A 26,060-nucleotide genomic window follows, 5' to 3' on the forward strand; every position below is an offset into this window, starting at 1 on the left:
CCCGGCTTCGGCCGGCAGCTTCCTCCCTGCCGCCTCTAGGTGCGAGCCTCCCCGCTGCGCGACCCCACGACCCGCCCGTTGGAGGAGGCGTGGCCCAGGATTAACAAGTCTCCCGCCCCACACTCGGCAGGCCGGCGCGCAGACAAAGACATTCCACCACCCCCGTCAGCTCCCCCAGAGGGGGGCGGGGCCATGTGCACCGCTAGCGCGGAGTCACGTGGGAAAGAAAAACGAAGGAAGTCTGCGGCAGCCCGCGCACGCGCGCCAAGCCCTGGTCCGGAAGGCTCAGACGGAAAAGTAAAGCGAGAGGCGACGTCTTCTGGCGCCCCGGTGATGCGCATGCGCACTGCCCCTACTGGGGACTTTGTTCTCCGCGGAGAAACTCTAGGGCGGTGCCGGTGGCAGGCTGCGCACGCGCGCCGCCTCACTTCCGGTGCTCTCTCGCTGGGTCGTTCGGGTCGGCTTCGGTCGCTCTCGATCCGGCTCTCCCACCTCCGCCAACCGCCGTCGGGCCCCTGCCGCCGCTGCGTCGCTTCCTCGCTTGCTCGCCCCACATCCTTCGCGATGCAGCGCCGGGACGACCCTGCCGCGCGCATGACCCGGTCCTCGGGCCGCAGCTGCTCCAAGGACCCCTCAGGTGCCCACCCCTCGGTGCGTCCGCCGCCGTCTCGGCAGCCGCCGCTGCCTCACCGGTCCCGGGGAGGAGGAGTCCGGGGGGGCGCCCGGGCCTCGCCCGCCACGCAGCCACCGCCGCTGCTGCCGCCCTCGGCCACGGGCCCAGACGCGACGGTGGGCGGTCCAGCACCGACCCCGCTGCTGCCTCCCTCGGCCACAGCCTCGGTCAAGATGGAAACGGAGAATAAGTACCTGCCGGAACTCATGGCCGAGAAGGATTCACTCGATCCGTCCTTTACTCACGCCATGCAGTTGCTGACGGCAGGTAAGCGGGCCCCGGGGGTCGCCTGGCCATCAGGCCAGGGATGGCCGCGGCTTTGTTCCTTTGCTCCCGCCTCCTCGGAACCTGAGCATCAAGGGCTCCCTATCTGGTTCCATCCTTCGGGAGCGTGGAGACCATGTTTCCACCCCGGTCCGGAGTGGAGGTTTCTGGGCCGCGGTGGAGGCCCGAAGACGACTTTTTAATTAAGCCATCTCCTAGCGCGAAGTGTTTTGATGGATAGTGCCCTGGTTCCCGCCCACTTCCCCAACCCTGCCTCCTCCTCCTGCTCCGAGGGTTCAGATCCTTCAAAAAATAAACCTCTAACTCGCCGCTTTTCCCAAAAGGAAAGCCTTCTTTCTTGCTCACGAGTGGCCGCGAGCGCCTGGACCGAGGGTGTAGGAGGTGAAGACAGTTCGAGCGGGGAAGGATCGTGGAGGGAGGGCCGAGGTGAGGTCGTGGGACCGTAGGAATGCTCTTCCCAGCGCACCGCTGTCGATGGGGACAGGCCATACTCAATGGTAACTGGAGTTTAAGTTACTCCGAGGCAGAAATGACTTGTGGGAATCCGACCTTCAGTTTTTCCGAATCTCATTTCCGATTTCGGCCGATGAAAATGAGAATTGTTACTGGGGCAGAAAAGTTCGTTGCCCTTTATTTCACAACCTGTATTCACCATGATTCAAGGGGGAAAATAACCCTGGAGACAGTGAAATAAGACAGTAGATGGGGGGTTAGGAACTCCCAAGTTGGTGTGATGTTCCTCGGTGCGATGAACAAAAATTATTAGTTGCTCAAGCATGGTCTATTTCTAGTTTTCTAGCTTGAGTGAAATAAATTAGGAATGGTAGACTTCTTTGTTCTCTTATCTGTAGACTAGGTTTCCTTTTCTGATTAACACTGCCAAACACTCAGATACAAATTTCTCCCCGCACACCCCAAGCCATATGATCCTTACTTCCAGTTGTTGTAGTGTGTCTTTTGATACCTAAATTTTTACTAACGCAAGTAAAAATCCATGCTTTCAACCCTGAGTAAGTAGATGGAACAGTTGATGAAGTGTACACAGTTCACCATTTCCTTCTTTTATTTTTCCCAACATTGGTGAGGGGTCTTAAAACACAGCAAACAAAACACGTGGTCAAGAAGCAGACATTAAGGTAAATTTAGACTTTCACTTCAGAGCTTTGCTTTTATAAAATGTTCAAGTTGTAATTTCTTTGTTCTAACAATAAGCTCTTTGAGGGAAAGTATTGCATGATATTTTTCAAATTGGCTTGTAAATAGTAAACTCCAGCTGTTTTGGACCATTCTGAAAGCATGTACCTGTGGACAGTGTCACAGTGTGTTAAAGGTTGATTTGTTGGTTTTAGTTTTCTAAGTCTTCACTCAGATTAAATGAAGGAGAATAAAATAACTTAAGGTTTTCAGCTTAGTTTGGAAACCTAGCCTAAATTAGTTTTCTTGGGAAAATTTCTGAACCTCAGTAACTTCATCTGTAAAGTAGGTTGGTGAATTGAGAGGATTAAGTGATGTATGTGTAAAATCACTAGTAGTTTCTTTGACCTAAACTCATTAGATAACTTCTCAGCACAGTTTTCTTTCTTTCTTTTTTTGTTGTTGTTGGTCACGGGGCATGAACTCTCTGGGCCTGGGCACTGTCCCTCAGCTCTTCAGCTCAAGGCTAGCGCTCTACCAGTTGAGCCATAGCACCACTTCCAGCTTTTTCTGCTTATGTAGTGCTGAGGAATCGAATCCAGGGCCTCATGCATGCAAGGCAAGCACTCTACCACTGAGCCACCTTCCCAGCCCCAGCACAGTTTTCTTCTAATTATAAATCCATGATAAGGTATGAAAACATAAGTTATATTTTTGCCTTTCTAAATAATGCCTATGATGCTCATCTTTTAAAAGATGGCTTCTAAAAGCTGGTGAGCCTTAAATGTTACTTACTATTTTTATTCTCAACAGCCTAATTTGTTACTCTATTTATTTATTTATTTATTTTTGCGAGTCCTGGGCTTGAACTCAGGGCCTGGGCACTGTCCCTGAGCTTCTTTTGCTCAAGGTTAGCACTCTACCACTTGAGCCACAGTGCCACTTCTGGCTTTTTCCAGTTATGTGGTACTGAGGAATTGAACCCAGGCTTCATGCATGCTAGCACTCTACCACTAAGCCACATTCCCAGCTCTTTAAAAATTTTTTTTAACTTGGATTTTCTTTTTAAAGTAAACTGAAATTTCATTGAAGAAATGATATTGAACTGATACTGGCTCACTTGAAACAACCAAATTGTTACGTGTGGAATTTTGGAGACTTTCTTAGCATGGATGAATCTTCATATGTGTTTGGCCTAGATTTTAAAAATGGTTTCTGGTGCTAGGATTAAACCCAGAATTTTGTGCATACTAGTCAGGTGCTCTTCCACTAAATTACAGTTCCATTTCCAGCTTTTTTTTTTGGTAGCAATGGGTTGGAAATTTTTTTTCAGCTATGTTCTTTCTGTATAGCTCCGGCTGTCCTTGACTTCACTATTCTGCCTTCATCCACTGAATGCTAGAGTTACAGGCATGTGCCACCATGCCCCATTTAAAGGATTTCTGAATAATCTGGAAAAAGGAAAAGGGGTTGCAATGAAGTCACAACAAAAAAAAGTGAAGAAATGGGATTCTGAGAAGACAATATTTAAGCTCTGATAAAAAATGCATGTACTATAGCTAACCTTTTTTTATGTCAGGCAGTGTCCTAAGCACTTCACATTAAATATCTAACCTTCACAAAGACTATCAGCACGTAGTTTAGTAATTGGCTAAGGTAACAATTACTAAGAAATCATCTAGGATTTGAAATCAGTTTGCACTTGGATTCATGAACCTGGTACCTCTCTCCCTCCAACAGTTCTTTTCCCCTTCCTCTATTATAGTGCTACCACAATTGTACTTTAGAAAGTAAGCTGTCCAGGCCCAGAGTTCAAGCCCCACGACCAACCAAAAAAAAAAAAAAAAAAAACAACTATATAGAAAGTAAGCTGTAAAGCCGGGCGCTGGTGGCTCACGCCTGTAATCCTAGCTACTCAGGAGGCTGAGATCTGAGGATTGTGGTTCAAAGCCAGCCCGGGCAGGAGAGACCATGAGACTCCTATCTCCAATAAACCACCAGAAAACCGGAAGTGGCGCTGTAGCTCAAGTGGTAGAGCGCTCGCCTTGAGCTGAAGAGCTGAAGGACAGTGCCCAGGCCCAGAGTTCAAGCCCCACGACCGACAAAAAAAAAAAAAGTAAGCTGTAAAGTGTGCCATGGTAGCAAATATCTGTATTTTCCGGGCTTGAGAGGCTGAGGTTGGAAGATCAGCTCAAGGCCACCCAGGGCTGTCTCAAAAGTAGAAGTAATCTCTAGTTGAAAAAAGCATAAGCCGGGCGCTGGTGGCTCACACCTGTAATCCTAGCTGTTCAGGAGGCTGAGATCTGAGGATCTTGGTTCAAGGCCAGCCTGGGCAGGAAAGTCCATGAAACTTATCTCCAATAAACCACCAGAAAACCGGAAGTGGTGTTGTAGCTTAAGTGGTAGAGCACTAGCCTTGAGCTGAAGAGCTGAGGGATGGTGCTCAGGCCCAGAGTTCAAGCCCCATGACCGACAAAAAAACCAAAACAAAACATAAAATCTGTGGGAAAATACCACATTGCTAACAAGGCAGTAAAGATGAAAGAAGTCAAGAAACAAGAGGAGGGGGAAACAGCAGAGTCTAGCATTTAAGGGCTATGACTAGGAAAGGATCCTAGAGAGCTGTGTAGGTAGTATAAGGAGGGTGGTCTGGCGCCTTATGTGGAATGGGAAGAGTTGCCATACCACCTTTGCCAGTACTACCTACACAACTCTCTCTCTGACCCTTTACCTAGTTTATTTTGCACTTATTCATATGTGGTAACTATCCAATAGTCACGTGTGTCACCACCCCTTCTTCATGGCTAGGCTTGTCAGCTCCACCAGAGTAGGGTTCATTTGTCAACTTTGTTTAACAGTGCCTTACCTATTCCTTAAAGAGTGCTGCCCAGAGCAGCCTGCTACACATTCTTTGTTTTTGTTTTTGTTGGTTGTGGGGCTAGAACTCTGGGCCTGGACGCTGTCCCTGCGCTCTTCAGCTCAAAGCAAGCGCTCTCCTGCTATACATTTTATGAACGAATTTTCATCTTTATTGTAGGATAGGAAAAAATTGATGATTCCAAGGAATGTAGATTTTGAGTATAGATTTCTGATTGGCCAAGTTGATAGCTGTCATGACAATTAGTAGCATTTACAGACATGCTAAGTCTTAGTTATCTACCCATTCAAAGTAAACATTTTGAATACATTAACAGTCACCAGCAGATCTTGATTTGAATCAAGAGAACTACGCCATGTCCTTGGAAGGAGGGGAGACTAAAGCTATAAAGCTGACAGTAGTTTTCAATTAATACTGATTTTTTTTTTTTGCATTTTCCAAACTGATTCCAGCTTGCTTTTTCAGTTTAACAAGTTGAATATAAGACAGGTAAAAGAATAAGTTTTTAAAAATATTTTTAGACTACTGAAAACAGTACATTGACAAAAGTCAGACAAGAGGTAGGGCTTGAAAGGATATGAATTAAAATTCTTACACATTGTGGATAATATGTGAATTGGTACAACCACTTGGGATAACAGTTGGACATTCCTTTATCAATACCATCCCTAAGAATATAACAGAAGAAACCTGCACATGAATATTTTTTTGTACCTGACTATCTCATTCATAATATGGTACACCTGTACACAAACAGTACTTTGTTTCATCATGTATTTGATAATCTGAGAGTTACAAAATATACATCAGTGAAAATGAATGAACCACATATGTGTACATAAAACAACATGAATGAATCTTGGGAAATGAATCTTAGTTAAAAATAAGACTAATACTGAGCCAGGTACTGGTGCTCAAGCCTGTAATCCTAGTTACTCTGGAGGCTGAGATCTGAGGATCACAGTTTGAAGCCAGCCCAGGCAGTAAAGTCCCCATGAGACTCTTGTCTCCAGTTAACCACTAAAAAACCAGAAGTGGAGCTATGGCTTTTATGTGGTAGAGCATTAATCATGTGCTAACCTTGAGCAAAAAGAGCTCAGGAAGAGCACCCAGGTCTTGTTACGATCTATTGTGTTTAAGTAATAATATGCTATTTCCCAGCCTTTAATTTTGTGAAAGTATGCTTCCCCAAAAGCAAGGTAAAAGTTAATGATAATCTAGGCTCAAAAGAGTGTATAATGGTTTAAGTAGTAAAGTAAAAATTTTAGATTTGATGAAAGTCAACATGTCTTGTGGAATGTAGCAGTGTTGTGGGAAAAACAAATCAGACATCTACAGTATTAATATAAAGAGCATGAAATAAGATCTAGTTTTTGGTGAATGGTGTTAATAATGTGCAGCAAAGCCGGGTGCTGGTGGCTCGTGCCTGTAATCCTAGCTAATCTCAGGAGGCTGAGATCTGAGAATCATGGTTCAAACAGCCTGTGCAGGAAAGTCTATGAGACTCTTACCTCCAATTAGCCACCAGAAAACTGGAAGTGGAGCTGTGTCTCAAGTGGTAGAGCACTTGCCTTGAACTGAAGAACTGAGGGACAGCGCCCAGGCCCAGAGTTAGAGCCCCATGACTGATGAGTAAATAAATAAGGTGCAATAGTAATCTTTATGATAGTAATATAGATCTCTCCTTTTTAAATTTCAAGGTAATGGATGATCAAGCTCACTATCACACATAGTATAGGTAAATTTGAATCATTTAAGAGTGTTTTAACTGTATATCCTGAGCATGTGATATTTTTCCTCAGTTGCAGTGCTCAGAACCATATTACACTCATGGATACCAGTGTCTAATACAAAGCAAAATGACTGGGTGTGGTTAGAGGCCCCAAGCTCAAACCCCAGTACCACCAAAAAAACATACATTCTCTCCCTGTCCCGCCCAGGTTCACACAGAACCTATGAATGTTGATAGTGGTATTATTTTTGTTTTTTTGGGGGGGGTGTCCGGTTGTGGGGCCTGAACTCTGGGCCTGGGTGCTGTTCCTCAGCTCTTCAGCTCAAGGCTAGCGCTCTACCACTTGAGCCACAGCGCCACTTCCGGCTTTTTTCTTTTTGTTTATGTGATGCTGAGGAATCGAACCCAGGGCCTCATGCATGCAAGGCAAGCACTCTACCACTGAGCCACCTTCCCAGCCCTGATAGTGGTATTATTAACCCATTTATTTCAAATTATCTCTCCAATAAGTGAATAAACTGGTTACTCCCTATCATGGGAATACTACTTAGTAAGGCAAGAAATAAATGTGTGTGTATGTGTAGTGTACACACATACAAAATTTTTTTTTTTTTTTTGAGATAAGAGGGTTGTGGTAGAATACTGGCTTGTGCCCAACAACTGGTCACTCATACCTGTAATCCTACCTATTCAGGAGGCTGAGATCTGAGAATCATGGTTCAAAGCCAGCCCAGGCAGGAGAGGACAAGAGACTCTTTATCTCCAGTTAACTACCAGAAAACTGGAATTGGAACATTGGCTCAAAGTGGTCAAAAGCAGCTCAGTGACAGTGCCCAGGCTTTGAGTTGAAGCCCTGTGGTTGGCTAAAAAATAAAAAATGAAGGTCTTTTGTTTTGTTTTTTTCTTTTTTTTTGCCAGTCATGGGGCTTGAACTCTGGGCCTGGGCGCTGTCTCTCAGCTCTTCAGCTCAAGGTGAGCGCTCTACCACTTGAGCTACAGCGCCACTTCTGGTTTTTTTCTAGTGGTTTATTGGAGATAGGAGTCTCACGGTCTTTCCTGCCCGGGCTGGCTTTGAACCGCGATTCTCAGATCTCAGCCTCCTGAGTAGCTAGGATTACAGGCGTGAGCCACCGGCGCCTGGCGTGTTTTGTTTTTTTCTTTGCAAGTATTTCTATACATGTGATTCCAAAAGGTGGTACCAACAGAAAGGTAGAGAATCATCCATTCAGTAGTAATAGCAAGTACACTGGGAGGACAATGTGATCCCACCTTTTGGAGTTTATTTGCCCTCCTAGTAATGCTATTTCTGGGAAGATTTCTGGAAATGTTCAGAAAATCTTGACCATTGTCATATTCCTTAAGCCACAAGTGATAAAACTCATGCTTATAACCCTAGCTACTTAAGAAGCTGAGATCTGAGGATCATGTTTGAAGCCAGCTCAGGCAGAAAAGGCCATGGAGCTTGAACTCTGGGCCTGGGGGGCTGTGCCTGAGCTCTTCAGATCAAGGCGAGCACTCTACCACTTGAACCACAGCACCCACTTCTGTCTTTTTCTATGTATGTGGTGCTGAGGAATTGAACCCACTGTCTCATGCATGCGAGGCAAGCAGTCTACCACTGAGCCACCTTCCTAGCCCATGCACGAGACTCTTATCTCCAGTTAATCACCACAAAAGCTGGAATGAAGTTGTGGCTCAAGTGGTAGAACTCTAGCTATGAGCTAAGTGGCTCAGGTACAGTGTCCAGGCCCTGAGTTCAAGGCCCGGGCCAACACCAAAGAATTAAAAAAATAATAGTCCATAATCACAGCACTTGGGAGACTGAAGCTGAGACAGTAGGATTGCAAGTTCAGGGCTAGCGTGGGCTACCTGTGTCAAAAGAACAAAATTCATGTTCTGTCCTCTGAGGTATATTAAATAGTCTTAATTCAGATAAGCCTGACGGGAAAATTTAAATTATAATAAAAGAGTAAAAGAAATATGCTATAAGGTCAGTTGAGTTTACTTTGGTATAAATGGTATAAACAGTGCCTTCTTGTCACTGGTTTTGTGATCTTACACAAGCTATATAAATGTTTTAAACCCAGGCTTGTCTATTACATGGAAATACTAGTTATAAAGGCAGAATGAGAATTCAGAAGGAAGGCATTGGGTAACAGGATTGAGGGGGGAGCGTCACTTTATGTTGTTTACACCTCAGCTTTTCTTTGGCTCTTGGGACATCCAAGGTCTCCAGAGAGACCTTGGCAAAAATCACTTAAAGGAGTCAGTTTCAGAAATGTCTAGAAAGTACTTTTGCTTGAGGGCAAGCCATTTTTAGGAAGCTACTTGATAATATTTTAGGCTGTCCCAACTTTCCCAGGAAAGTAAAGCCAAAAAGAGAAATAGAGTTGAAAACAAAGAGGAATGAAAGACCATCAGGCAGCTGAATATCTGAGACTCCCACCACAGTCTCCATCCTTATCCACTGTTCATTGTTTTTAAATTCATGACAGTGACTGAGGGTAGAAATTTTACTTAAAATTTTTTTTTCTTAAAAAATCAACTCAGGCCACCAGTGGCTGCTCACACCTGTAATCCTAGCAACTCAAGAGGCTGAGATCTGAGGATCTTGTTTCAAAGCCAGCCCGGACAGGAAAATCCATAAGACTTTTATTTCCAATAAACCACTAGAAAACAGGAAGTGATGTTGTGGCTCAAGTGGTAGAGCACTCGCCTTGAGCTGAATTCTGCTCAAGCCCAGAATTCAAGCCCCATGACTGACCCCCCCCCCCCAAAAAAAAAAAAAAAAGTTAAAAAATCAACTCAGCCCTGTGTCAATGGCTCACACCTGTAATCCTAGCTATTCAGGAGGCTGAGATTTGAGACATCTCCAGTATGCTATCAGAAAACCAGAAGTGGCATTGTGCTGTGTGGCTCAATGGTAGAGTGCTAGTCTTGAGCTGAAAAGCTGAGGGATAGTGCCCAGGCCCAGAGTTTAAGTCTCACAATGGACAAAAACAACTCTTAGCCAGGCACTCTTGGCTCATGCCTATAATTCTAGCTACTCAGGAGGCTGAGATCTGAGGATTGCAGTTCAAAGCTAGTCCAGGCAGGAAAGTCTATGAGACTCATCTCCATTAAACCACTCAGAAAACCAGAGGTGGCCCTGTGGCTCAAGTGGTAGAGCACTAGCCTTGAAGAGCTGAGGGACAGTGCCCAGGCCCAGAGTTCAAGCCCCACAACCGATCTTCTTTCTCCCTTGCTCCCCTCTTACCCCCCCCCCCCCCAAAAAAAAAAAAAAAGGTCTTACAGGGACTTTTTCTGCCCCGGCTGGCTTTGAACCTCTATGCTCAGATCTCAGCCTCCTGAGTAGCTAGGCAGGATCCACGGTGCCTGGCTACTAAAGTATTTTTTTTTTTTGGAGTCCGTTGTGGGGCTAGCACTCTACCACTTGAGCCACAGCGCCACTTCCGGCTTTTTTCTTATGTGTTGCTGAGGAATCGAACCCAGGGCCTCGAGCGTGCAAGGCAAGTGCTCTACCACTGAGCCACCTTCCCAGTCCCTACTAAAGTATTTTTTTTGGGGGGTGGGGTCCAGTTGTGGGCCTGAACTCTGGGCCTGGGCGCTGTCCCTCAGCTCTTCAGCTCAAGGCCAGCGCTCTACCACTTGAGCCACAGCGCCACTTCCGGCTTTTTTCTTTTTGCTTATATGGTGCTGAGGAATCGAACCCAGGGCCTCAGGCATGCAAGGCAAGCACTCTACCACTGAGCCTCCTTCCCAGCCCCTACTACAAGTATTTTTTAGGATAAATGAAGTGATATTTCTACACTGTTTGGAAAATATGCATTGGATAAATGACCATTTCATCCACTTCCAAATATAGAAGATAACTTTTACTAAAACTCCAGTTGTTGCTTGGTGTTGCTATCTAGGCTAAGCTACATTGAATGCGGTGTGTGTGTGTGTGTGTGTGTGTGTGTGTATTGTATGTATGTATGTGCGTGTGCGTATGCACATGTATGCAAGCACTACCCATACTGGGATTTGAACTCAAGGCCTGGGCACTGTCCTTTGAGCCCCTAGCTCCATTTCTGGCTTTTGGTTTTTGGTTTTTTTTGTGCTGGTGTTTGAACTCAGGGCCTAGGCTCTGTCCCTGAGCTTCTTTTGAGCCACGGCTTCATTTCTGGCTTTTTTTTTTTTTTTGGTAGTTTAGTGAAGATAAGAGTGTGATGGACATTCCTCCTTGGGCTGGCTTTGAGCTCAGCTTTCTGAGTAACTAGGATTATAGGCGTGAGCCACTAGCATCCAGCTTCTAAGTTTTTAAAAGTGGTATAAGAAAGATACAGCTGAACTGCCTGCCTACATAGTACAAGTTAGGAAAACAAGCACAGATCAAACAAAATACGTAATTTGTTCCACATTTTTTTGGATAAGCATACATTTATGATATAAAGATATTCTATTGTGACAATTACAAAGAAATATACAGGGTATACCAAACGTTAACCAACTCCGTGATATTCTTTTTTTTTTTTCTTGGTCGGTCGTGGGGCTTGAACTCTGGGCCTGAGCGCTGTCCCTCAGCTCTTCAGCTCAAGTCGAGCGCTCTACCACTTGAGCTACAGCGCCACTTCCAGTTTTCTGGTGGTTTATTGGGGATAGGAGTTTCACAGTCTTTGCTGCCCGGGCTGGCTTTGAACTGAGAATCCTCAGCTCTCAGCCTTCAGAGTAGCTAGGATTACAGGCGTGAGCCACCAATGCCCAGCTAACTCCGTGATATTCTTTTTTTTTTTTTTTTTTTTGCCAGTTATGGTGCCTGAACTCTGGGCCTGGGCACTGTCCCTCAGCTCTTCAGCTCAAGGCTAGTGCTCTACCACTTGAGCCACGGCACCACTTCCAGCTTTTTCTGCTTATGTGGTGCTGAGGAATCGAACCCAGGGCCTCATGCATGCAAGGCAAGCACTCTACCACTGAGCCACCTTCCCAGCTCCTCTGTGATATTCTTATACAATTCCTTCATTCTCCCTTACTGAAGGTGTATTTACCAGGGTTTCATTATGCTGCCTTTCTGAACTCAAGGCCTTGCACCCTGGGTCCACAATTTGAGCCAGGCTTCTACTTCTAGCTTTTCCTTGGTTAATTGGAAATAGAGACTTCTAGATGTTTCTGCCCAAGCTGGCTTCAAACCAAGATTCTCAGATCCAGAAGATCACAGTTTGAGGTTACCCAGGCCAAAAAGTTCATAAGATTTCCATCTCCAAAAACAGAACTGGAGATTTGGCTCAAATGGTAGAGCTCCAGTTGAACAAGAAGCCAAATGAGTATGAGGCCCTGCTAATTTCAGACTCTGGTACTGCAAAAAAATATTTTTTTATAAGATCTGTTAAGGGTATAGATTTTCATTGTATGTTTGAGATGGAGTATCTTTTTTTGGGTCGGTCGTGGGGCCTGAACTCTGGGCCTGGGCACTGTCCCTGGGCTCTTCAGCTCAAGGCAAGCGCTCTATTGCTTGAGCCACAGGGCCACTTCCAGTTTTCTAGTGGTTTATTGGAGATAAGAGTCTCACGGACTTTCCTGCTGGCTTTGAACCGTGATCCTCAGATCTCAGCCTCCTGAGTAGCTAGGATTACAGGCGTGAGCCACCGGCACTCTGCTGGAGTGTCTTTATATAGTAAATCTATGGTCCTTAGACCAGAAATATTTGTTAGGAATGCAAATCCTAACACAAATCTCAGCCTGGAGTTGGAACTCTGAAATCTGGTTTTAACGAGCCCTCCATCATTCTGTTCATTCTGAAGTACATGCTGAAGTTTGAGAACCCTTGCCAAAGAATTACTGAAGTTAGGAATACAGTATGAGGGGCTGGGAAGGTGGCTCAGTGGTAGAGTGCTTGCCTTGAATGCATGAGGCCCTGGGTTCGATTCCTGAGCACCACATAAACAGCAAAAGCTGGAAGTGGCTCTGTGGCTCTTGTAGTAGAGTGCTAGCCTCAAGCTGAAGAGCTCAGAGACAGCACCCAGGCCCAGAGTTCAAGATCCACAACCGATAAAAAAAAAAAAGAAAGAAAGAAAAAAATACAATATGAGCATTTTGTGGTGTTACTGGGGCTTGATTGAACTCAGGGCCTGGGCACTGTCCCTGAGCCTCTTGCTCAAGGCTAGCTCTCTACCACTTGAACCACAGCGCAACTTCTGGCCTTTTGTGGTTAATTGGAGATAGAATCTCTTGACTTTTCCTGCCTTGGCTGTCTTTGAACTATGATTTGGTGCCCAGTTTGAATATTTTATTTATTGCCAGTCCTGGGGCTTGAACTCTGCCTGAGTGCCATCCCTGAGCCTTATTGTGATCAAGGCTGGCATTCTACCACTTGAGCCATAGCACCGCTTCCAGCCTTTTCTGAGTAGTCTATTGAGATAAGAATCTCACCAACTTTTCTGCCTGGCTTCGAACCATATTGTTCATATCTCAGCTTCCAGTGTAGTAAGGATTGCAGGCATGAGCCACAGGCAGCCACATATGAGTAGTTTTTATAAGAATATTCTGTGTGGGGGGGTGGAGGGAGGCTGGGAAGGTATGGGAAGGGGAAACAAAGGAGGAGGCTACAATGCTTGATAAGAAATGTATTCATTATCTTGCCCATCTAATTGTAACCCCTCTGTACACTATTTTCACAATAAAAAATAAATAAAAATTAAAAAAAGAATATTCTGTGTTATTTAGAATATTACTTTGATTTTTAGAGATTTCCTTTTATGATTCTTAGTTGTAATCATAAAAATTTATAGGTGCTGCTCATTCCTTGGGCACTGCACCTATTTCTGTAGAATGGTTTGAAAAAAAGTACTTCTTTGAATTTTCTTGTTTAGGACATTGGTTTAATTTGGGCTAAACAGTGGCGAAAATATATTAAGTACTCATTAAGAAATGAGCTTCAGGGGCTGGGAAGGTGGCTCAGTGGTACAGTGCTTGCCTTGCATGCATGAGTCCCTGGGTTTGATTATTCAGCACCACATAAGCAGAAAAAGCTGGAAGTGGCGCCATGGCTCAAGTGGTAGAGTGCTAGCTTTGAGTTGAAGAGCTGAGGGACAGTGCCCAGACTCAGAGTTCACGCCCCATGACTGACCCGCCCCCCCCCCTCCAAAAAAAAAGTGAGCTTCAAGTGGTAGAGAGCTACCCTTAAGCAAAAGACTCTCAGGGATAGTGTGTGGGCCCCCAAGTTCAAGCCCCAGTACTGGAGAAAGAAAAAGTCACAGGTTAATTTTTTAAAAATGAGCTTTATTTGGATATGAGCACGTAAAAACTTACTTAATTTTGTCTTTCTAATAATTCGATGAGGTGTAACTATTGCCTTTTATCTTACAAATGAGGAAGCCAGTATTCAGAGCAATAAAATAGCTTATCTAGGTTAGCCTGGGGCTCTTGCCTATAATTCTAACTACTCAGGGGGCTAAGCTCTGAAGAAGTTCAAAGCCAGCCAAAAAATTCCAAAGACTTATATCTGCGGTAAAACACCAAAAAGTGGTAGAAAGCCAGCTTTGAGCGATAAAGCCAAGAATAATGGCCAGGCCCTGTGTTCAAGACTCTGTGCAAGAATGCACACATGCACACACACACACAGCTTAGGTCAGGTGCCAGTACTTGTCATCTAGGTAGTCAGAAGGTTGAGATCTAAGATAGCAATTTGGGCCAGGCAGCAAAGTCCTGAAGACTCTTTATCTCCAATTAAAAAGCTAGAAGTGGAGCTGTGGCTCAAGTGCTAGAACACTAGCCTTGAGCAAAAAAAGCTCAAACATAGCACTCATGCCTGAGTTCAAGCTCCAGGACTAACAAAAATCCCACAAACTTATCTAAACTAACAATTACTGAATAGCAGAGTAAGAACCAGGTCTTTCAAACTCATAAGAGCTAGTATTCAGAAGCCTTAATGCTACAAAGAAATTTTAACGGAGCTATCCCTGTGTTTAAATGATTGATGTTTGGTTTTTCATCAAGATGCAACTGTCTACTTTTTTTTTTTTTTTTGGTGTGGAGGGGGTAGGTTTGCCAGTTCTGTGGCTTTGAATTCAAGGCCTAGGTGCTGACCCTAAGCTTTTGCTTAAGGCTAGTGTTCTATCACTTGAGCCACACCTTTACTTCTTGCCTAGGCTGACTTTTAAAAGTACAATTCTCAGATCTCAGCCCCTGAGTAGCTAGTATTACAGGCATGAGCCACTGGTGCCCTGCCATATAGATTTTTAAATTAGTATTTAATATTTGTTTGGGGAGTTGTTCATTATAACATTTCCATATATTTATACAGCATACCCCATCTACCTCATACCCTCTATCACTCTCCCTTATTTTTTCTTCCCTTTCTAAAAACAATTTCAAGTTTCATTGTTCTGTTTTCATATATGCATACAAAGTACCTTGACTATATTAACCCTCATTTATCCTTTACATTCTCTCCTACTCCTACTGATACCTGGACCCTAACACTATTTTATTCTCCTGTTACCTTTTTATTTTTAAGTGTATATTGTACAAAAAGTTCAGGTTTGATACTGGGGCTTGAAGACAGGACTTGAAGCTCTTGTTTCTTTCATAGCTGGCACTCTTACCACTTGAGCCATCCCCCCAGCCCCTTACTTCAAGCTTTTGACTGGTTAATTGTAAATATGAGTCTCCCAGATTTGTCTGCCTGTGCTGGCTTTGAGCCAAGATTTTTTTTTTTGGTTATGGGGCTTGAACTCGGCGTGGGCACTGTCCCTCAGCTCTTCAGCTCAAGGCTAGCACTCTACCACTTGAGCCACAGTGCAACTTCTGGTTTTCTGATGGGTTTTATTGGAGATAAGAATCTCATGGACTTTCATGACTGGGCCAGCTTTGAACTAAGATCCTTAGATCTCAGCCTCCTGAGTAGTTAGGATTACAGGTGTGAACCACCCCCACTTAGTTGAACAAGATTCTCTTATCTCAACCTCAGAGTAGCTGAGTATAGCACTTGTTTTTTAATCTCCTTGATATTTTGACTTGTTTAAATCTCTTTATCAGTCTTGACCCATCTCACCCTATTATTTTGTTAAATTCATTTACTCTGAAATCAAATATAATGTCTAGTGAGTGTAGAGACTTTAGGTGATGGTAGACAGCAGACAGCTCTTAATGGAGGCAGGCTTTGGTGACTTCAGCCATTCTGTCTAAAATTGCACATTCATTTTATACAGTAATCCATGCTATTGCTTTAAGTAGTCTTGGCAGTTTTTGTTTTGTTTTTAACCTGAGTAGAAATAAATCCTGTTTTTCTGTTTAGAAATTGAGAAGATTCAGAAAGGGGATTCAAAAAAAGATGATGAAGAGAACTACTTGGATTTGTTTTCTCATAAAAATATGAAGCTAAAAGAACGGGTGCTGATACCTGTCAAGCAGTATCCAAAGGTAAGACTAAAGTGTCTCTCCTCTGATTTAATTTTGTCAGTAGGGCAGTCTTTGGAAAATGATAAAGACTTCCAGGGATTGCAGTATATAAGAACTGAAGCCTTTGAAGCTTCTCTTCCATACTATATTACCTGTTTTTTACAGTTGAAACATACTAATAACAAAGCTATAGTCAGGAACAAATATAATGTTTGTTTGTTTATTTGTTGTCAGTTGTGGGGCTTGAACTCAGGCCATGGGCACTGTCACTGAGCTCTTTTGCTCAAGGCTATCTAGGGCTCTACCAGTTTGAGCCACAGCTCCACTTCATGTTGGAGATAAGAGTCTCACAGACTTTCCTACTCACGCTAGCTTCAAACCACAATCCTCATATCTCATCCTCCTGAGTAGCTAGGATTGCAGGTATAAGCCACCAGCACTTGGCTCTCTTTTTTCTTATTGAGTAGTAGTACTTAGTACTGGGGATTGAACAGCCTTTTATTTGCTAGGCAGTACGTTATTAGTAGAGCCACACCTCCAATCCATTTTGCATTGGTTATTTTCAAAGTAGGGTCTCATTTTAGGCATAGTACTACAGTCTGGGCTATGATCCTTCTACTTGTGCTTCCTTGTGTAATTGAGTGTTTGCCACTATATCCCACTATTAAGCTTCCCCCAAGCTGGGATAATAGTTGCATGCTACCATGTCTAGCCATTGGTTGAGATGCAGTCTCACAAACATCTTTTTGCCCAAGCTGGCTTGAGTTATCACCTCCCAGAAAGCTAGGATTGGTCAAGTGGTAGTGATGTAATCTTAGCTACATAAGTAGGCTGAGATCTGAGCATTGCTATTGAATATCAGCCCAGGCAGGAAAGTCTATGAGACTCTTATCTCATCCCCCAAAAAGCTGAAAGTAGAGTTGTGACTCAAGTGGTAGAGTACTAGTTATGAGCAAAAAGACTCAGGGACAGTGCCCAGATCCTGAGTTCAAGCCCAGGGATGGATGGATAGCCCCTCTGCCCCCCAACCAAAAAGCTAGGATTGAGCTCCATTTATAATAATTATTTTGTCACAATCAAAATTTCTTTTTCAGATGTTTGGTACAAGTTCCAAGTTGAAAGAAAATAAAATCCTGCTGGGAGCTGGTGGCACATGCCTGTAATCCTAGCTACTGAGGAGGCTGAGATCTGAGGATCATGGTTCAAAGCCAGCCCGGGCAGGAAAGTCCGTGAGAATCTTATCTCCAATAAACCACTTGACTGAAAGTCCCGCTATGGCGTAAGCTGTAGAGCACTTGCCTTGAGCTGAAGAGCTGAGGGACAGGGCCCAAGCCCAGAGTTCAAGCCCCACGACTGAACCAAAAAAAAAAAAATCCTGAAGTGTTGCTCTCTTTCAAATACTATCTGAAATTAAATTAAAAAAAAAAAAAGATATATAAACCAAAGACAAGTGGCTCATGCCTATAATCCTAGCTAATCAGGAGGCTGAAATTTTAGATTTTTTTTTCCCCAGTTGTGGGGCTTGGACTCTGGGCTTGGGCGCTGTCCCTGAGCTCTTCAGCTCAAGGTGAGCACTCTACCGCTTGAACCACAGTACCACTTCCAGTTTTCTAGTGGTTTATTGGAGATAAGAGTCTCACGGACTTTCCTGCCTGGACTGGCTTTGAACCCAAACCCTCAGATCTCAGCCTCCTGAGTAGCTAGGATTACAGGTGCGAGCCACCGTGACCTGGCTTGAAATTTTAGATTTTAATATGCTTATGTAAAAAGTATTAAAGATTGTAATGTGTAGGGAAAGCACCAGACTATATATTTGAAAGCCCAAACTCAGATCTAGAAACTACCACTAACTAGTTGAATAACCTTTAATAGTAGCTTTCGTATATACCCTCCAGTAAAACGGAAACCATAATGTTCTAATGTTGAAAATCAAATGAGATAATGTAGGAATTTTTATAGGATAATGTATACTTAGAAATTTTTAAATTTTTCTGTCAGTTCAATTTTGTGGGGAAGATTCTTGGACCACAAGGAAATACAATCAAAAGACTGCAGGAAGAGACTGGTGCAAAGATCTCTGTTCTGGGAAAGGGCTCAATGAGAGATAAAGCCAAGGTAAGTTACATCCGTGAGGCAGAACCACCCTTATTCTTACAGATGTAGAAAGCAGAGCCCCTTTACTCTTGCGTTTCACACAAGAGATTATGAACCAAGTTAATGTACTTGCTTGGTAACTGTAGAAGAGCCTAAATGTGTCCTGGTGATTATTTCCTTTCTGAATTTTGGTTGCATAGTAATAAAAATATTTGATGATGGCAAACTTCTGTGAAACCTTGAAATAGGAGCTAAAACTTACCTAGATTGTAAAAACAGTGTATGCCTTTCTAATGATAAGAAAAATTGAGAGCAGTAGATGAGTTTGAGGATTAGATGGTTTGTTTTCATGCAAGCTGGAATGTGAGATATCAAAGCATATTTTCTGAGAACCATGAGTAATCTTGTCAGTAGAACCTACCTAATGCTGAACTCTTTTCCATACCATCGCCCTACACACTTTAATTGTAAATACCAAGAAATTTCCCACTCCAACATAATAGTCAAGCCCTTAAGGGTCAACTTTTTAGATGAAGCATACCTGCTTAAGTTTTAAAAACTTTTTTTTTTTCTGTCGATCGTGGGGCATGAACTCTGGGCCTGGGCGCTGTCCCTCAGCTCTTCAGCTCAAGGCTAGTGTTCTACCTTTGAGCTAGGGTGCCACTTCTAGCCTTTTCTGCTTATGTGGTGCTGAGGAATCAAACCCAGGGCCTCATGTATGCAAGGCAACCTCTCTACCACTGAGCCACCTTCCCAGCCTTAAAAACTTTTATATAGCTTAATTGACACATCTTGTACTCTTGTCCAGTAACATTTTTCATTAGATGCATACAGTTAAATTGAAGCTTGGTATTTCAGTTAAAACCTAAGTCAGCTTTGTTTCTGTCTTTCTTTCCTAGGAACTTCCCAGACTACATAGGCCAGATAAGTAGAGCTAGTGGTGTTTAGCAAGAGCTCTACCTAGGATTTTAAAATAAACACTTGGCCATGATACATACATATTTGAATATAAGTAAATGCTTAGCAAACTGCTATTATCTGAATAGGAACTAGAATTAAAAGTTTTTTTCTGTTTTATGTTTTCTAATAAGAGCTCCAGTGAAATACCTCAGTGATTTAAGAAAATAGTTAACTAAGTATCAGTTTGTGTAAATTATTTCCTATGGAGTTGTGTGTGTGTGCGTGGGACTTGAACTATGATGCCTGGATGCTATCCCTGAGCATTTGTGCTCAGAGCTCTCTACCACTTCAGCTACAGCTCTACTTTTGGCTTTTTTTTTTTTGATATAAGAGTCTTACAGATTTTCATAGCCAGGTTGGTTTGGAACTACAATCCTTAGATCTCAGACTCCTGAGTGGCTAGGATTATAGATGTGAGCCAACAGTGCCCAACTACCCTGTTGAGTTTTTTTGTATTTAATTTAATTAATTATTTAATTTTTATTTTTTGTCAGTCATAGGGCTTCAACTCTGGGCCTGGGCACTGTCCTTCAGCTCTTCAGCTCAAGGCTAGCACTCTACCACTTGAGCCACAGTACAACTTCTGGTTTTCTGAGAAGTTTATTGGAGATAAGAGTCTCATGGACTTTCTTGCCTGGGCTAGCTTTGAACTGATCCTCAGATCAGTAGCTAGGATTAAAGGTGTAAGCCACCTGCGACCAGCTTGTATTTTATTTTCTCAAAATATTTTTCTGTTGACTTGAAACACAATAAACACAAAAAAATGGGCTTTTCTTTTATAGGAGTTAGAACCAAAAGATAACGACAGAGTTTTACTATTTTTCTTAGGCATTGGGTTTATATCTTACTGTCTCTTTGGCTTAGAGGTAAATTTGTTTTTCTTACTCCTTGTAATTAGCTATTTCTCTGTATTTTTCTAAAGGAAGAAGAGCTTCGCAAAGGTGGAGACCCCAAATATGCCCATTTGAACATGGACCTGCATGTCTTCATTGAAGTCTTTGGACCCCCATGTGAAGCTTATGCTCTTATGGCTCATGCCATGGAGGAAGTCAAGAAGTTTCTAGTACCAGTAAGGAAATCCATGCTCTCTATATCTGAGAACTGCTTATATGTTTTTTTGTTTGTCTGTGTTTTTGTCAGTCATAGGGCTCGAACCTCTGGGCCTGGGCACTGTCCCTGAGCTCTTCAGTTCAAAGCTAGTGCTCTACCACTTGAGCCACAGCGCCACTTTTCTGGTGGTTAATTGGAGATAAGAGTCTCATGGACATTCCTGCCCAGGCTGGCTTTGAAATGAGATCCACAGATCTCAGCCTCCTGAGTAGCTAGGATTACAGGTGTGAGCCACCACACCCAGCTTTAGGCTAGGTTTCTTTTTTTTTACTTTGACTAGACGCTTCTTTTATTACTCAGCTACCAAGATGGTATTGCCCAATCAGTGACACATCTGCATCTGAGGCCTCTTCTCACTGCCCCAAAGTCAAACCACCAGACAAGTTTTGTGCTTATAACTTCTAGAGGGCCCAAGAGGTTCTGCCAAATGTCCCTTCAATTACTAGGATCTCAAGGATACAGTAGTATGGCTAGGGTCTGGGAAAGACCAAGGATAGGCTAGGTTTCTTAACCAGGGTCTCGGCGTAACCTGAAATTGTATTCCATGTTCTGCTTTCTAATAATTTATGAGGTTTTTTTTTCCATTTCTTGTATCTAGTTCTCATTGCATTGTGTCCCAAGACTACTCTACCCTTTTTCTAAAGTAGTTTTTTATTGTGTAGTAGTATCTATTAATATATTGGGTCCATAATGTGGCTCTATTCTGTAGCTGGTTAACAAGGATTTAATTGTTCATCAGCTAAATATTTTGATGCTAGTGTGGAAATCATATTAGAGAAATGAGTAAGGTAGAGTTTATGATTGAGACTTTTGAGTCTATAGCTGACAAGAAACTTACAGCATCTGATTAGTGTTAATAGCTGTTCTGACCTGATGGACTTGAGTGTTCCTGGTTTGTAGAGTTTACTCAAGTATAGTGATTTGGAAGTGACATCTGTTACTTGACCACTCATGAGATACTACAGAGGGTGAGATTAACTGAGTTTTATGAAAACTTGGGGAGCTGCCAGGGTATCCTTTTGTTTATTTATTTGTTTGTTTGGGAGGATAGTATTGGGGTTGAGGTTAGGCCTTTGTACTACAAAGGAACATTACCACTGGGCCTCACCTGTAGCCCCCAGGGAACAAATTTTATTTACCTAGTCAGATTACATATTGAGAATCCCTCTAGACTTGTGATTCCCCCTCCCCCATTCTAGATTATTTGCATATACATAATGTCTGAAATAAAACTCATTTCATAAACACCTTATACATAGTTTGAAGGTATTTATTATCTCTGGCACTGGAGATTGAATACAGGCCTCTATGCATGATAGGCAGCTACTCTACTACTGAGCTGCATCCCTACAACTGAAGGTAAAATGTTGCTCTGTTTGACTGCAACCCACTGTATAAAGTCAGTGTGGAATTTTCTACTTGCAGCATCTTGTCAACACTCAAAAGTTGTAGATCGGGGCTGGGAAGGTGGCTCAGTGGTAGAGCGCTTGCCTTGCATGCCTGAGGCCCTGGGTTCGATTCCTTAGCACCACATAAGCAAAAAGAAAAAAGCCAGAAGTGGCGTTTTGGCTCAAGTGGTAGAGCGCTAGCCTTGAGCTGAAGAGCTGAGGGACAGCGCCCAGGCCCAGAGTTCAGGCCCTACGACTGGACTCCCCCCCCCCCCCCAAAAAAAAAAAAAGTTGTGGATTTTGAAGCATTTCAGATTTTCAGAGTAAGGACACTTGACCCAAGTTATTATTGAACGAGTAGAAATTGGTATTGTTTTTGCCTTTTAGCAAGGCATGATGGTTGTAGTTACAAGTGTGAAATCTGAAATACATTTGAAATGCAACTCAAAATTGAGGTGTGGGTCATGTTGTCATTACCAGAACTAAGAAGACATGATCAAAACAATAAATAAACAATAAAAAGTTAGAACTAAAGGTAACGTCAAAGAAAGTAACAGCATATCAAAGGTTTTTTTTTTTTTGTCCGTTGTGGGGCTAAATTGAACTCTGGGCCTGGGCATTGTCCCTGAGCTCTGCTGCTCAAGACCAGTGCTCTACCACTTGAACCACAGCGCCACTTCTAGCTTTTTTTCTTTTTGCTTATGTGGTGCTGGGGAATCGAACCCAGGGCCTCATGCATGCAAGGCAAGCACTCTACCACTGAACCACCTTCCCAGCCCCATCAAAGGTGTTTTGTTTGGGTTTGGTTTTTTTTTTTTTGTTGGTCATAGGGCTTGAATTCTGGGCCTGAGCGCTGTCCCTCAGCTCTTCAGCTCAAGGTGAGCACTCTACCTCTTGAGCCACAGTGCCACTTCTGGTTTTCTGGTAGTTAATTGGAGATAAGAGTCTCAGGGACTTTGCTGCCAGGGATGGCTCTGAACCATGATCCTCAGATCTCAGCCTCCTGAGTAGCTACATATCAAAGGTTTATAGGCCTCTAACATGGGTAATGCTGAGCTTTATCACCTCTTTAATTTTATTAATTAATTTATTTTTATTTTCTATTTTTTTTGTCTGTTGTGGAGCCTGAACTCTGGGCCTGGTCACTGTCCCTCAGCTTTTCAACTCAAGGCTAGTGTTCTACCACTTGAGCCACAGCACCACTTTCGGCTTTTTTTGCTTATGTGGTGCTGAGGAATTGGACCCAGGGCCTCATGCATACATGCAAGGCAAGCACTCTACCACTGAGCCACCTTCCCTACCCATCTCTTAATTTTAATGATGAACATATCTTTCTCAATCTTAATTAAAGAACTTTGAGACTGTTTCTGATGTTTCAATCACTGTTTTTCCTCCAAATATTTGATATTCAACCTCAAATAGCTATAATTTAAAATTAAAAAATTTTTAGAACCTATATGGGCTTAGTTGCTCACCTCTATAATTTCAACTACTCAAGAAACTGAGGCAGGAGAATCATAAGTTTGAGGATAGCTAGGGCAATTTAGCAAGACACTGTCGCAAAAAAAAAGTTGGGTGCACCTGTGGCTCATTCCTGTAATCCTAGCTACTCAGAAGTTTTGAGATCTGAAAGTTTGAAGCCAGACTGGGTAGTAAAGTCCAATTAAATAGCAAAAAGCTGGAAGTGGAAGTATGGCTATAACTAGCATTGATTGAAAATGATAAGCAAGAGAGGCCCTGAGTTCAAGCCCTAAGATATCCCCCCTCCTGCCCAATTTTTCAAAATGCAAAATATCCTAGAGAAAAACTCAAAGATAGTTTTCCATTGATGGGGATTCTTTTTCTCTTTAAGGTATTATATTGAAACACCCGGAAGTCCTTAAATTTCTTTTTCTTTTCTTTTCTTTTGTTTTCAGTTGTGGGTTTGAACTCTGGGCCTGGACGCTGTCCCTCACCTCTTTAGCTCAAGGCTAGGGTTTTTTTTCCCCAACTGTAAAGTGGGGCGATTTACCCAGGATCGTTTTTAATATTAAACTAGAAAATCTATAGAAAATTTATATAGTACCTAATTCATAGAACTTCATTAATGTAGTGGCTTTTATTACTTTAGGAAAAGGAAACTTTTTGCAGAGAATGGATATATGAGTTTGCTAGGCTCTGAACTGTTAAGTTGTCTAACATGGCTTGATAGGAAGCTATATATGGAGAGAAGATGGGATTGATCTGGAGAGCTAGTCAAGGACCACATCCTGAAGAACTCCATGTGAAAAATGAGGGATTCTGCCATGGACTTTGCTCAAAGAAGTAACTAGTAGGGTGTAATTTGACTTCAGAGGATGAGTGCCCTAGAACTTTTCTGGGCTTTCAAAGTTATTTGTTATTCTTAGCATACAAGGTTCAGGTAGACCAGATGACTTTTCAGTAGATGGAGGTGTTCCACAGTATACCTTCTTTTCCCAGGATATGATGGATGATATTTGCCAGGAACAATTTCTAGAGCTGTCCTACTTGAATGGAGTACCTGAACCCTCTCGTGGACGTGGGGTGCCAGTAAGAGGTCGGGGAGCTGCACCTCCCCCTCCACCTGTTCCCAGGTAAGAATAGGCAGTCAAAAAATTGGATGAAAAACTGACTGATACCATTTCTCTCTTGGTGGTGCTTTGGGTGTTTTGCTTTGTCAGTCCTGGGCTAACAAAACTGAACTCAGGGCCTGGGCACTGTCCCTGAGCTATTTTACTCAAGGCTAGTGCTCTACCACTTCGGGCCACAACTCTATTTCTGGTTTTCCAGTGGCTAATTGGAGATAAAAGTCACCCAGGGACTTTTCTGCCTGGGCTAGCTTTGAACCATGATCCTTCGATCTCTTGGGTAGTTAGGATTATAGTCATGAGCCCCAAATGCCCAGCTGTACTGCTGTTATCTCTAGCTTAGTAGGGCTCTCAAGATGTAATATCAGGTATGAAATTCTAGATCTTAGGCACTTTGGCTATAGTCAGATGCTTCAGTCCTACTGAAACTTGATTTTTCATTTTTAGACAATCCTAGCTTTTTTTTTTTTTTTTTTTTTTTAATTGGTCCAGCTTCAGAATTTTAACTGTTGTGACTAAAAGTTTATCGAGTATTTAAACTGTCCAGAACTGTCAAGATACACATATAGGACTACTATAGGACCTGGAGAAGTTTTCTCTGAGTCACTTACCCATGTACTTCTTTGCTTAGATAGTAATCTAAGGCATCATAAAATGTATGTAGCTCCAGAAGTTGCAAACAAATCTGAGCATAAAGATGACCTATTGATTAAGAGCTCCATCTCAAATAAACTTTTTTTTTTTTTTTTAATAGAGGCCGTGGTGTTGTACCACCCCGGGGCGCTTTGGTGCGTGGTACTCCAGTAAGAGGTGCCATCACCAGAGGTGCCACTGTGACTCGAGGAGTGCCACCCCTACCTAGTGCAAGGGGTGCTCCAACACCAAGAGCTCGCACAGCAGGCATCCAGAGAATACCTTTGCCTCCACCTCCTGCACCAGAAACATACGAAGAATATGTAAGGACATTTTAAAAATAATGTTCCATTTCCCAATGTCTAGAAGGTTGCCGAAGATTGAATGACAGAATGTTGGCCATTTATGTGGATGACAGGGATTGAACTATGAGAAGATTTTTCCACTTTAGGCATAGTTTATTATCTGTGTGTAGATTAAATTGGAAATAACCAGTGCTTTATTTAATGTATAGTGTTTCGTTTTTACCAGTCCTGGGACTTGAACTCAAGGCCTGGGAGCTGTCCCTGAGCTTCCCTGTGCTCAAGGTTAGTACTTTAACACTTGAGTCACAGGGCCACTTCCAGGTTTTTTCTGAGTAGTTTATCGGAGATGAGGGTGTCATGGACTTTCCTGCCTGGGCTGGCTTCAAACCATGATCAGCCTCCTGAGTAGGATTAAAGGCGTGAGCCACTGGTGCCTGGCTTTGTACAGTATATTATTAAAGTAGCTTCTCCTGATAATAGTTCAAGTCTATTTTCCTACCTGCATTTACCCTCTGGTATATCATATTTGGGTTTGTTTATTTTTAGTAATTCTTTCTCTCTTGACTGTTCATAGAAGATACTAATACTTTAGAGGAAATTTTCAAGTCTGTTATAATCTAGGAGCTCTTATACCTCCGTGAATTTTAATTACCTTTCTTATTCTAGGATTGTGACTTTAATTCATTGTTTTATTTGTTCCAGGGATATGATGATACATATGCAGAGCAGAGTTATGAAGGATATGAAGGCTATTACAGCCAGAGCCAAGGGTGAGTCAGGCAATGGAAGTACTATTTTGTCTCCCAGAGATAAATGTTTGGAGTTGGAGTAACAGAGATTTAGGTAGATTTAGGAGCAGTATGAGTCAAATTTTGCCTTTTGTTTATGTCCCTCCCCCACCC

General features: G+C 42.9%; 1 protein-coding gene across 1 annotated transcript in view; it reads left to right on the forward strand.

Annotated features, from left to right (window-relative positions):
* The first annotated feature begins 317 nt into the window (after positions 1–317).
* The window catches only part of Khdrbs1 (KH RNA binding domain containing, signal transduction associated 1), a 32,914-nt gene continuing 7,171 nt past the window's right edge, over positions 318–26,060 (forward strand). The window contains exons 1-7 of the mRNA XM_042677498.1: positions 318–940; positions 15,977–16,101; positions 18,079–18,195; positions 20,057–20,203; positions 24,093–24,226; positions 24,975–25,176; positions 25,861–25,928. Coding sequence (XP_042533432.1) covers positions 334–940; positions 15,977–16,101; positions 18,079–18,195; positions 20,057–20,203; positions 24,093–24,226; positions 24,975–25,176; positions 25,861–25,928 — 1,400 coding nt within the window. The 5' untranslated portion in view covers positions 318–333. The remainder of the gene's footprint in view (positions 941–15,976; positions 16,102–18,078; positions 18,196–20,056; positions 20,204–24,092; positions 24,227–24,974; positions 25,177–25,860; positions 25,929–26,060) is intronic.

This window comes from Dipodomys spectabilis, unplaced genomic scaffold (assembly GCF_019054845.1).
Source record: "Dipodomys spectabilis isolate Male_0828 unplaced genomic scaffold, ASM1905484v1 ptg000002l, whole genome shotgun sequence".
Lineage (NCBI taxonomy): Eukaryota > Metazoa > Chordata > Mammalia > Rodentia > Heteromyidae > Dipodomys > Dipodomys spectabilis.